Source organism: Cavia porcellus, unplaced genomic scaffold (assembly GCF_034190915.1).
Source record: "Cavia porcellus strain 051 isolate PalLab524CR breed Dunkin Hartley unplaced genomic scaffold, mCavPor4.1 scaffold_26, whole genome shotgun sequence".
NCBI classification, from domain to species: Eukaryota; Metazoa; Chordata; class Mammalia; order Rodentia; family Caviidae; genus Cavia; species Cavia porcellus.
The window spans coordinates 42,302,707-42,316,283 of NW_026947509.1; the positions used below are offsets into that span (position 1 = coordinate 42,302,707).

A 13,577-nucleotide genomic window follows, 5' to 3' on the forward strand; every position below is an offset into this window, starting at 1 on the left:
AGTGCACGGTAATAGGCATGGGTCTAGTGTAAGTCTTCAGCATTTGGAAAGCCAGTTTTTCCAATACTACTTATTAAAGAGGCTATCTTTCTTCCAGTGAACATACCTGGCCCCTTTGACAAAGATAAGGTCACTAAGTGTGTTTGTAATCATGTCTGTATCTTTTGTTCTGTTCCATTGATCCTCAGGTCTGTTTTTTTTCTTTTTTTCTTTTTGCCAGTACCATGCTGATTTTATTATGCAGCTTTGTAGCATAATTTCAAGTCTGAGATTGTGATGTCTCCTGCCTTGCCTTATTGCTCAGGAATACTTTTGGTATTCTAGGTCTCTTTGGTTCCATATGAATTTTAGAAATGTTTTCTCTAGATCTGTGAGGTATGTTAATGGTGTTTTGATTGGGGTGGCATTAAATCTGTGTAACAGTTTTGGAAGTATGGCCATTTTCCCTATATTGGTTTTTCCTGTCCATGAGCAAGGGATGCCTTTCCATTTTCTGAATTCTTCAATTTCTTTTCTCAGAGTACTGAAATTTTCAATGTATAAATCTCTTACTTCCTTGGTTAGATTGATTCCTAAGTGTTTTTTTTTTTAATTGTAAAGGGTGTGGTTTCCCTAATTCATAGGTTTCTTTTAAAATCCTTGTTATAGCAGTATTTATAGGAAACAAAGAGCTATTAAGCATATAGCTCTTTGAAGCTTCCTTCTACCCAAAGCAAAAACAAAACAAAAACAAAAGCATCTCCCCAATCCCACATGAATTCAAATTCCCATTAAATTGTAAATTTCATTTAAATTGATTCTGATACTATTTGTTTCTTTAGTCTAGGTATTGCTTCAAATAATCTTTTATTTATAATGCAAATATGTGATTATTCACATACTCCTAACACAATGGCAAAAAAATGTTTGTATTGAAATTTTAATCGAGATAAAAAATTGGTTCCGAAAGAAACTTGTCTCTCTAGTAGTGAGGTTGATTGTCAGTGCTTCAGTGATCTGTTTCTTAGGTGGTGTGGCCAGCGGGGGTTTAGCTCTGGTTTTAGGTATCCTTTGGTTCAGTGATTCTGAGGCAAACTACCAATGCTTCTAGGCCTCATACAGTCATTTAGTAAAACAAAATAAAACAAACAAACAAAAGAGGCTTATTTTGTCATGTGCCAGCATGATAACAGCTGGAGTTGATAACAGCTTTGGTTTCTTTGCCTTTAAAGTGAGAGATTGAATTAAGTGGTCTCCAGATTCTTTGATCATTTTAAATACTATTTTTGTTTTTTTGAGACAAGTTCTCCTTATGTATGCCAGGCTGGCCTGGTCCTCTATGTCAGCCTCCTGAGGTGATGCCACATAAACAGACCTCGAGCTGTGATTGGAATTTGGACAATAAAACAGATTTGAGGTTGGTGTCACCAACGCCTGGCTTCTTTGATCTTTCTTTGGGTAGTATAAAGGTAGAAGTTGACCAGAGAGAGAAAGAACTCTCATGGTTCCATCCCTTGTGATTTAAGAAAATCAATATGTAAATTTATTGGGGAGGCTGGTCTCTGAATTTGCCGTAGAATAGAAATTAGGGCAAACTCTTGTGGTTTACTATTCTTCTTATCTTTTTCGCCACTCTTGGAATGGCCAAGAAACAGTAAAAATGTTTAAAAAATGTGTAATTCCTTTGCAGATCTAGAAAAGAACTTATTCCACAACTTAAAAGCAAATCTCTGTACATCTGTGTCAGGCTTTAAAATTGCTTCTAAGTCTATCCCTTAATCAGGAAATCAGTCCAGTGTGTGATGCACAATTTGGGAATCTCCATACGGCTTCAAAACTTCTGCGTGCATAGCTGTGGTGCTCACTGTCAACAGAAGGCCACATTTTGCCTTCAGTTGAAAGTATATTCTGCTATTCCATTCAAAGGAAGATGAAAATGTTATAAAAAAGAAAGCCTTTGCTGGAGGCCTGTTTGTTTGATTAATGACTACATCTTGATTTCAGGAAAAGAATGATTCTTATCATCTTGTTCTAACGCTTTTTCTCCCCAGAAAATAAGATTTTGGTGAAGCAGTCGCCCATGCTTGTGGTGTACAACAATGAGGTCAACCTCAGCTGTAAGTACACCTACAACCTCTTCTCAAAGGAGTTCCGCGCGTCCCTGTACAAGGGCGTGGACAGCGCTGTGGAAGTCTGCGTGGTGAACGGGAACTTCTCCCACCCCCTGCAGTTTCACTCCAATACGGGGTTCAGCTGCGATGGGAATTTGGACAATGAAACGGTGACTTTCTGCCTTCGGAATCTGTCTGTGAACCAAACCGACATTTACTTCTGCAAAATTGAGGTCATGTATCCTCCTCCTTACCTAGACGAGAAGAGCAATGGAACCATTATCCATGTGATAGGTAATGGGCAGTTTCCCCTTGATACCATGCCCAGGTCACCTTCTCAGCTGCAGCCCTGAACAGTAGCCAGAACCATGCTGCAGTGATCCCATGGCGTCCACCCTGATAGAGGCCCAGCAAATCATGATATTAGAAAGTGTTTTCATTTACTTTAGAGAAAATCCAAAGTAAAAGATTCAAAGTTTTATATTATATATATGTGTCACATTTTAAAAATTGTTGTACTGAGTATTGAACTCAGGGCCTTTGCATTGAGCTATATTTCCAGTCTTTAAAAAACGTTTTGAGACAGGTTTTTGTTAAGATGTTAAATTGTCCAAGGTGGGTGTGAACTTGTGCTCAGCCTGTCTCAGCCTCCCAGGGTGCTGGGATTACAGGCATGTACTACCACGCCTGGCTTCATTGTTATATATTGGATATCTTTACTTGTCATTGACATCCAGTGGGAGAGTGAGGAATGAAGTTACAGTCTATGGGAAGGGGTCACAGAAGATTATTCTTTTTTTTTTTTTTTTGGCTTTTTCCTTTTTATCAGTACTGGAGATTGAACTCAGGACTGCCTGCTTGCAAGGCAGGCGCTTATGCCACTGAGCTAAATCCCCAGCCCCAGAAGATTATTCTTTTTTTTTGTCTTTTTCATTTTTACCGGTACCAGGGATTGAACTCACGACCGCCTGCTTACAAGGCAGGTGCTTATGCCACTGAGCTAAATCCCCAGCCCCCAGAAGATTATTCTTAATTCAAGTGGGTCATGACAGAAAAGAGGCTGCATTAAAATGCAAGCCAAGGTGCCCTTCAAAAAGCATCTGGGTCTAATGGATCAGGACTCAGGAAGAATGAGTCATAATTCAAATTAATTCTCTTTTTGTGCTCCATGGCTTGCCTCTGTTATGTACCTTTCCATTTCCTGGAACATACTAAGGATGCTGGACTAACCACCAGTGATATGAAATTTGCTATTAAACAACTCGCTGATCTTAGATAAGTTGCTCAACTTTTTTATGGCACCAAACTCAATATTATTAAATGGTATTATGAATGATCGGAGTTGATGTTAAGATTATGCTGTCTTGAAACACTGGGGAAAAAAATAGGCTATGATTTCCAAACACAAAAGAATACAGCTTTGGGGTCAACACTTACGAATGAGAGAAGTTAGGTACATTTTCTGATACATTTTGTGGATATACTGCAGCTTTTTTCCCCCTGTATAATGATAAATACAAAATTTAGCATAGATTTTCTTATTTAATACTAGCATACTTCCAACATACATTTTCCGCCCATGCCAGGACAGAGCTGTGCTAAAAAAAACCCTGAACACTAAGTAATGCAAAATAGAGCCAATTAAGGAAAGAATATTTTGCTTGCCCGGTTCCATGCAGACTTCTAACATTTATAATGCCCAGGCAGAATATATTGGTCAGATAAAGCCCAAGCCTAAAAACAATGTAATTTTGGAAGCTCAGAGTAAAACATTTTTCCCATATAAATAGTATAATACTTTAGGATAGTATTTTATGATATACACATATACACATAGTATACATTACAACTGGAAAGAATACCAGTGATCCCAGACTCAGTAAATTCTAGTTCTCTTTTCATATTATAAAAAATAGGCTTAAGAATAAAACAGATGCTTAGGCCTAATCTTGACAATTAGATGTAATTAATGTGTGTTGAGTAAGGGGCACTGGGTAGTGTTATATTTTCAGATTTCCTCAGACAATTCTAATGGGCCCCAGGATTAGATATTAACGAGCTAGAGAAATATTTTTTGGTATTCCCTCTAGTTACAGTTTTCTCTGACTTTTGTATGAAACTCTCTAGATTTCTTCTCATCCCCTTTCTGAGATCCAAAGCCATAAAGTAACTTGTCTGCCATCATATCTGCTAGACATTTATCTTCTGATTACCAGCCCAGGGTTCTAACTGTCATACTACATGGCTGATTTTCCTCTGGCTTTTTTTTTTTTTTTTTTTGTACAGGGAATTGAACTCAGAACCTTGAGCTTGTCGAGCAGGCGCTATACCACTGAGCTAAATCACCAGCCCTTGGATGACTTTCTTAACACTTAAAACATGTACATGATTGAACTCATTTCAAAGGCGTAGCTGAGTCTTCTAAGGGAGAGAGAGTGGGGTTGGGTTCAGGCCTTGGAAATCACCATTTTAGACACAACAGGCTCAGGAAGGGCAGGGAGATGCAACTCTGGGGTGTGCCACCCTGCAGTGATGGTTTTCAGCAGATCATATCAATGGAAGGGCTGGATAAGTATCCAAGCACAAGTCTAGTCAAGTCACCGTAAACTAATAATATCTTGCATATTTTTATGTCTTTCCCATAGTTCTGTGAGGTTCAGAAGGAGGAAAATGTACCTAGTTGTCTTCTGCTTGCTTAATCCATTCCCTTCTGTTTTCCAGAGAGGCATCCTCCAGAAACCTGTGTCCTCCTGTGGCCTGAGTCTAAGCCCTTGTGGGCAATGACAGTGGTTGGTGGAGTCCTGGCTCTCTACAGTGTGGTAGTGACAGTAGGCCTTTATTTATATTGGGTAAGAGAAACAGCACTTTTTTTTTTTTGTCTTTTTGAGACAGGGTCTCTCTATGCAGTTCATGCTGGCGCTGGGCTCACTTTGTAGCCGAGGCTGGTCTCGAACTCATAATGATCCTCCTGCCTCAGCCTCCAGAGTCCTGGGATTACAGGCGTGAGCCACCACGTCTGGCTGAAACAGCACTTTTTTAATGTAACTTTTCCAGCACATGTGCAATCTGAACACAGCAAGAATCTTGGCTGTGTGGTTTGTTGTCTGTAACATGTGATTATTGTTATTTTATTTTCTCTGCCAGGTTTGAGCAGGCTTTTAGCCTGTTCAGCTTTATCTGAAGCAGCAACCTGATGTGACTTTTACTTTCCAGAGGGCACTGAGTAGGTGGCCAGGCAAAATAAGAAACTGAGTGGTCAAATTAGGATGGGGTTATTAAAGGCTATTACCTTGCTTTTTCTCACTTTGCAGTGTAATTATGGCACATAAACAACTTCGATGCAGACAAAAGCATAAAAATCTAGACAACTCAGGGAGCTAGGCAACTGAACGCCATGAACAGCTTTGGGTCAGGGTCAAAATCATGAGAACTTGAGTACTGAAATTGTATATTCAAACCTAGAAGAAACTAGACCTGTTTATCTCAGTCCTAGTTTTGTCTCTGAAACAGTTGGATTGTCTGCAGCCACAGAGGGTGGTGTCATTATGAAACTATAACAGGAGTTAGGCTTTTCTGTGGTCTCACTGCTGAGTATAAGCATTGCAAATGCTCATGCAGTGAACTTTACTTCCCTCAATGCTGAGCTTCTGGCCTTGTTTGAGCACATGCTGACCAACATACACACTCTTAAGAAAGAACCTAATTAGTAAAACTCTTTTCCTTGGAATTCTCTTAGTTATTGTACACAGTGTGGTACAGAATACCTCACGCATTGCTTCCATGCATCTTTGAATTGTTTCTAGAAGTTAGGTGCCTATGAGCAATTTCTTCAGTGAGAAACATTTGCTTCTCAAGGAAAAGGACACTTTCTGTTGTTATTGTCAAACCATTTAATGTTAAGTATGGTCAGTGCTTGATGAATGCCTATTAGACTGATAAACAGATAACCCTCATGCAAGTCTAATTAAGGACTTAAGCCTGCATGGAGTATGAGACTTATCACTAAGGCAGAGTCCTTACATCTAACTAAGCCATAGATGGTCAGTGATTCCAGGAGGCAATGCTGTGTGAAGCCATCTATGTGGCCCTGTTGCAGGGGACAGTCCTGGATCCACAGTTATGCTGCCCTGTCACCCTGTCTTAGATCGTTTACGTTCTTGTGGGCTTATTGCCAGAACTTGCCTCTTGGTTGTCCCATATGTTCCTTGCATTTCAGAAGGCTATAAGGGACAGATGGACCTTTGTAGCCCGCCTGTTGCTGAACCTGTGCCTTCTGCCAGGCAGGGAACAGAGTGGCTGCTTGTTCTTGGGAATTCTTTATATTGGATATCAAGTTGAGAATTTGTCTGGCATGGCTTCTCAAAGTCTTAATTCTGATGGGGAAGAGGGTTTAGTATGAAAAGACATTGCCTACATTCTGCCTCTGATATTAGTTAAGTATTTTTCATCTTTCTGAAACTTGGGGTCTTTCCTGCTTTGATCCTCTATTGTGGTTGCCAATAATTTTAGATATTTTTTTTCAGTACTAGGAGTCAAACCCAGAGGCATTCTATTACTGAGTTACACCCAAGCTCTTTTTATTTTGAGATCGGGTTTTGCTAAGTGATCAGAAGGGACTTGAACATGCAGTCCTTCTACCTTGCCTCACTTAGTGCTGAGATTATAGGCATGTGCCACTGTACCCAGCTGAATTTTTGAAATTCTTAGTTCTTATTTTTTGTAATCCCTGGTCTTCTGCTTTAACACCTGCTATGTGACACTCTTACCTTCTCCATGGGGATCTTAACTTCCTAACTTAAAAAGCAGATGTAGTAGCCCTTTGAGTACATTTCCAGGAAAGGTACACCTCTGATATGCTGAGCTTGCTCAAATTAATTTCTTAGCATTGCAGGAAGTAGTTTTGGAAACTGCTGCAACTTTCAGTGGCCAAAGGGTACATTACCTGAGACTTAAACATGCATCAGAATGTCAGTTGCTAAAATGAGGTAAAAATTTGCTGAGCAACTGGAATCACCCAAAGGAACAAAAGCGGTTTCTCATTTTATTTTTCTTTGGCAGCACTACTAATTCGTGTTAGATGCATCTTGCTTTGTCCTAAGAAAACATAATTTGGTCTATGTCATAAGCTTCCTGTGATTGGGTAGTATCAGTGCTTGGCAGGCTTTGTCATCTAAGGACACTTACATTCAGGTATCTAACAAGAACACCCTTTATTTTCATCTGAAATCTAGGTCTTTGCATTCTCTAATCAAAGTGAGTAAATAAAAATATACCTGCATTTTATAGATTAGCACAGTGGTTTTACCCCGGAGTCATCTTTTTCTACTGCATCTTTTCCTGTCTAAACAACCAGCCCTTTGATGAGGTAGGTCCCTAGGCCAGTAGACTTTCTCTTAGTTTAGCTCTTGCCTGAGTAATTTTCTGGGATTCTATTTTTGGCTCGTTTTTATTTGCCTTGGTGTAAATCGCTATTTTCTTGAACTTCTGAGGGCCTGGGATGTGCTACTGTAGGCAGTTCTAGGCTGGGTGGGTTTCTGGGAGCAGCTGCAGATTCTATCTCTATTCTTAACCTGATGATAACATTTGAGCAAATAAATGGTCAGGCTGCTATAGCCCAGCACCTGTTACTCTCACTCAGTTCTCTGTTCCCTCAGCTGAGCTCCTAAATGTGTTCTCTTAGTCTAAAGGAACTTTTGAAAAAATGTGCTTTTCTTTATCCCTGTAGACTGCGATGTAGGGGAATAGACATTGTGTGTATAGTCAGCGTCTGGTTTTCAATCCAGCAGATTCTTGAAGACCTTTCCTTTCAGCTGATTACTTTGCCTATGCTGCAGCTTCCAGGAAACAAGTGGGGAGGGAAGAAGTGGAAGGTAGGGCAAAGGAGGGGTGCTCCTGCAGCCACACATCTTTAATAGCTGCTGACTGGTGAAGGGGTGGACATACGACACATGAGGTTTTTACTCTGCACACACTTATGTGCTTGTGCCAGATGAATGTCGACACTGTGTGGGTGGTATTTTCAACATGCGTGTGTCATTTCCATTCCATGATTGTGATTAGTCAGGGTGAAGCTCACATCTACCATGCACAGTGCGCAAGGAATCATGGGATCTGGCTGCAGTGGATCTCCCATCACCTTTATAAGTGACCTGGGATAGCCCAGAGTCAAAACACTTGTGCTAATAGGGCCTCTCCACCAGCTGTAGTCTTGTTGGAGTGACCAAACGTCAAACTTGGGGATTCTGCAAAGGAATTCCTGAGTATTGAAGTAAGTAATAAAAATGCTTCTTAAGATTTTGTCTTCTACGTTTCTTTAGGGGCAGACGTTTCTTTGGCCTCACCACTATTATCATAAAGAAAACTCTTATTCCCAAGAAGTTCTAGTTTCTTATTTTGTCTAAAGAATGTAGAACCCAGGTATTTAAAAAGCAACATATCACCCATACTTTTGGCTTCCATGAATATCTCTGTCTGAATGACTTTCCCAATTATGTGTGTATAATGCTCTTTTCTTTTTTAGTTCGAAATGGATAACCCATCCATCATCTCAGATCTATAGTGACTGAGACCAACTCTTCAAGTCTTTCAAGTCTACTCTTCATACTGTCTTGCTTGACATCTGTGGATGGAACACCATCCTAGTCGACTAGGTTCAAATCACCAGTCACCTCTGGGTTTGGACAAGGAGGGTTAAATGGCATTCATTTTGTGATAGACTGTGCATCAATTGCTTTCTTTTCATCCAGTTCTTTCTCATGACCGGACAGTTTAGCTCAGGATTTTCCAGTATTGGCACTCTTGACGTTTGCCCTTGCTAGTTTGATGTCAGCAGGAGGGTGTTTAGCAGCATTTCTGGCTCTGCTCACTAGAAGACAGTAGTGTCCCTTTCTGTCATGACAACAAAAAGTTGTCTTCAAACGTAACCAGATGTTCCCTAGGACAGGGATGCTAAGGGAGCTCCAGATGTTAAGCATAAGGTTAGGAGGTTGTTTGGGGCAGCTGTATGCAGGACAGTTTCATTTACTGTGATAAGAAACAACAGAAGCAAATTCCCAGGGCAAGATCTTGAGTTTCATCTTGGATTATTGAGTGTTCTTGGGGTCTAGTCTAGAAGAACAGGTGGCACCTGAAGCTGAGATTATGTCGAGAGAATAATGGGAGTGGAGGAGAAGGCCAAGGACCAAGCTATGAGAAATCTTAACCTTAAATGGCTCGAGAAGGATGAGCTTGCAAATGATAGGAGTGACCAGAGAGGCAGGATGAAAATCGGATGCTGCAGAAGACAGAGGAAGAGTGTTGCAAAAGGAAGGGATAGCTGATGGTAGTCTTCCCCATGCCATGCTGGACTGGTTCTGGGACTCCCTTGTACAGCAAAGCCCACGGATGCTCAGGTTCCTTATAGAGAGTGGTGTAATATTTGCACATACTTTAAATCATCTCTGGGTCACTTACAATACCCCAATATAATGTAAATACTATGTAAATAGTTGTTGCATTGTTTAAGGAACAGTGACAAAAACCCATTTTTTTGGGGCACGTTTTCCATCTATGGTTGGTTGAGTCTATAAACAAAGAGCCTATGGATATAGATGGTTTCCAACTGTGTTGATGGCTGCTGAATATTCAAGAAGATAAGGACTAAAAACATGTTGCATTTTGTATAACATGGAGAGCAGTGTTTTTAAAATCCTTTTGGGGGGCACTTAACCTCGCTTCTTTGACAAGGAAGTGGTGAAGGGCTCATGCAGGAGTGAATAGAAATGAAGCTGGGATGGAAGTCATTCACTCATCGATTTCTCCAGGGATTCTTGGCATGCGTGTCCGTCTGTGTATCTACTTACTTATCACCATCAGGCCTGTGCACCAGGAAATAGGCACTTTTTCCCATATGAGAGAACTCGAATCCTGAAATCCAGGTGGCTATTTTTAGAATTTTTATGTGTCTGTTGTCAAACATGGGATTTTCCCACCACATTAATCCAGAAATGGTGCTCCTAGGCTGAGGTGAAAACTTTGCCACAATTTGTGGTAAGTGTGACATTGGGGTTGGTCCTATTTCCTTACCACTGGTAGAAATTCATACTGAGGATGGGCTGTGGGATAGAGAATGTTACCATTCTTGTCTTTACAGGACCACAGAGACACAACTAGTTGTTCAGAATTGTAATTCCCATTGATTTGGATTTCACTGTTATGAATTTATGATTATTACAGACTACAGAAGTTGAAGGTTCTTTTTGGTCCTCTACAGAAAAATGGCTTGTTAAACAAATGGCCAATATAGGATTACAATGGGAATGTTTAATTTCCCCATGTGTTTAAATATCAATAGTGACTATGCTGTGCTGTTGGAATTGAGGTCAAATGGCAGCACTGAGAGTTACGTGGGTGTGTTTCTCTAAAACATTTCCTTTGACTGAGAAATTTTTCAGGTTAATTTACCAGAGCCAGCAGTCAGTCATTGTCTAAGACCAGGGCACTCGAGGGATGCCATTGTGCAGTGTCATTTCACAGCTGATGTTCCGATTAGTTGTACCCAAAGTCGTAGAGCACCTGCCATGATGTTTCCTCCATATCTTTTCACACGGACACTCCTCTTTCCCACAGATAAAGAGCAAGAAGACCAGGCTCCTGCAAAGTGACTACATGAACATGACACCCCGGCGGCTTGGGCCGACGCGCAGGCACTACCAGCCCTACGCCCCAGCGCGAGACTTTGCGGCCTACCGCTCCTGACACGGAGGCCTATCCAGAAGCCAGCCCGCCGGCACTCCTCCACCTGCTCAACACCATTGCTCTGGATAGGAAAGGATGGTCTCCTCGGTAGCCGGCCACCGTGGGCCCACTTCAGGCACTAATGCCAGTTCTCCTTATGCACCTGGACCAAATATCAGGGATCCTCTTGAGACTCTGAGAAGAAGTTACAGAAATTTCCTGTGGCAGGCCACATTTTATAGTGCCATGACCCAAATTCACATTTATCCTAGCTTGATTGAGAAGTTCAAATTGAAACCCAGAAAAATGAATGGATTCTGAAAGCCTTGTGGTCTGCTTCCAGGCTGCTGGCTGAGCCTTTCTCACCTTTACATCTCAACCAGCAGAGCTGGTCCCTAAGGATACTTACACAGAAATCATTCCCTTCTGCTAACGGGGTGGTAGCAGTGAGGCCAGCTTAGAATGAGGGAGAGGTAGAGATACTTACATATTTAAAAACCATTAAAACACAGTTTCCTACATTATACAATGAGCCACTTTTTTCCTTCTTAATGTTGTCAGTCTTTTCTGTCTGTTTAGGGAGATGTAGACATTACCTTTGAAGAATCGCACCATGTTTAATGACTCTGCCCAATAGAATTCCCTCAAAGCAATGCGAGGCAGACCCACTCGCCTTCTTCACCCTTCCTGATGGGAATTCATTGTTAAGGTTCACAATGTGATTTCAAAAGGATGAAATAGTCCTCCTCCCACACTGCTAAGAGTGTGTCAGGAAGTAAGGTTGCTTTATACTAAAAATAGTTGAATGCTGTGAAGGGTTGTTTGTCTAAGAGCTCATTCCAGTCAGACTGTCTGTTTCGGCTTTGCGGGGCTGGTCTCTTCATGGTCTGTGTGGAGATCTGAGGAGGGGCGGCTGGCATAACATCTGCAGGAGATAGGTGCAGTGATACCCGGGAAGGGGATGTTATCGTCTACTCATTCATGAGTTGCAAGAATCTTCTTCTGAAGGGAGATGGATGGAAGGGAGTGGGGCAGTTTTTGCCAGGTGCTGAGCAGTGGCAGATGTTAGGCGGAAGTTTTCCAGAAGGCACCAGACAGAGGGATCCCTAGAGAGAACTCTTTCACAGGAACTTCCAGTGCCCTGGGGTTCAGGGTTATAGAACTCTGTGGGGGCAGCTGCTTGTGTGCTCCTAATCCAAAATTATGGAAGGGGATTTTGGATGGTGTTTTTGAAGACAATTGAAAGTTCTTGAGAGGTTCTTCGAGGCCCAACTCTGGAATGATGATAAATAATTCTCAGCCTCCAGTTTGTGTCAAATGAAATATGCCTGGGACCTTGGAAAACAGCTCTTTCGCCTTTCACCTGTTCAATGCTTTGGTTTCTCCAGGTGTTAGAAGAGCCCGGGCTTTAGAGATAGATAACCCTGGTTCAAATCCCATGACTAGCTGAATGGCCTCAAGCAAGTCACCGCTTATCCAAGACTGGTTTTTCAACTCTAAATAGAGATCATGGTCACAAATATCTGTTTCTACACCGTAATCTCCACGAAGGTGTGACTATCTCTGTCTTTTCATTACTTGTCCCCATGGCATTTAGCGCCATGCCAAACATATAGCTTTTATTATTATTGCCACATATATAAATTATGTATAAAATCAAATTGGACAATGACCTAAGAAGGGAAGGAAATGATAACATAAATTTAAACTAAAAGTTATGAGGAGCTATGAAATATGAAAACCTCTTAACTTCCATCAGTCTCCTATTTCTTAGGCTATTTTATCTTGTGATAAGACAGGGTATTTCTCCTCTACTTTTTGTATATAAGAAAGTTTTAACTTTTCTTTTTTTTAATGTGGGGGAGTAGGAGATGGGGAGGAATCTTTTGGTTTCAGACAAGAAATGTTGTACTCCGGTTGATTTTTCAATGAACTTCCATTCCAAGCACTTAATTCAAGGAAGGTCAGACTCAGTAATACCTGAGTGCCAAAGGACTATGAGTACAGATTTGTGTTTGTGCCGGTGGGCAGCTTCTTGGTACACAGAGCTCTTCAATCCGGGCCATCAGACTATGCTGGAGAAGTTGTAGAAGGAGCTGTGACAAATAAATACTATTTTTAAATGGAAAGATTTGATCTTTGGTAATACATGGTTTTGTTTTTCTGACTGGAAAAGTAGGTTCACCAAAGATGAATCACACTTGAGATTTCTCTTACTCTCAATAGGACTGAAGCAGAAATATTGTACAGGGAAGTTCATTTTCACTTTTAGTGTGAACCAAGAAATGATGTAAGACAGTGGTTGGAGTAATGCTTTTTGCGTTTCCAGGTATGGTTATAATTATAAAGAAAAACAATGTCATTTGCTGCTGTTATTGTAAGTGCCTTGTAATTAATAGTATTCCTGGAATTGTGAACTCAACTCTTTGGGGCTGCACATGCCAATTTAAAGAGACCAAATGTACATTACCTTCTGTGCACTGAGTGATAAAATTACTAGATTCTCAAGTGTCTTTTTAAATTTGTGCGTTAATTCTGTCTTTTGGGGCAGGTATACATCACTTTGGCAATGCATCTAGAGAAAGTTGGCTACCTAAAAGAAGTGTCAGGTAAATTCTTTCACAAGTGTAATTTAGCCTTTCTTCCTTTTGTTTTTTTAAGACCAGACATTTGCATATTAATTTTACCTCTAGCGAGCTACCCTTCTGATTTGTTTGCTTGGCTTCAGTCTCAGTTTCTCATCAGACCAATGATCTGCCTCTTTTGGGCGTC

General features: G+C 40.9%; 1 protein-coding gene across 1 annotated transcript in view; it reads left to right on the forward strand.

The window, feature by feature from the left end:
* Window positions 1-13,313, forward strand: part of Cd28 (CD28 molecule) — a 34,747-nt gene extending 21,434 nt beyond the window's left edge. Inside the window, exons 2-4 of the mRNA XM_013157267.3 lie at window positions 2,031-2,384; window positions 4,812-4,939; window positions 10,698-13,313. Of these exons, the coding sequence (XP_013012721.1) occupies window positions 2,031-2,384; window positions 4,812-4,939; window positions 10,698-10,826 (611 nt within the window). The 3' untranslated portion in view covers window positions 10,827-13,313. The remainder of the gene's footprint in view (window positions 1-2,030; window positions 2,385-4,811; window positions 4,940-10,697) is intronic.
* Window positions 13,314-13,577: the final 264 nt, after the last annotated feature.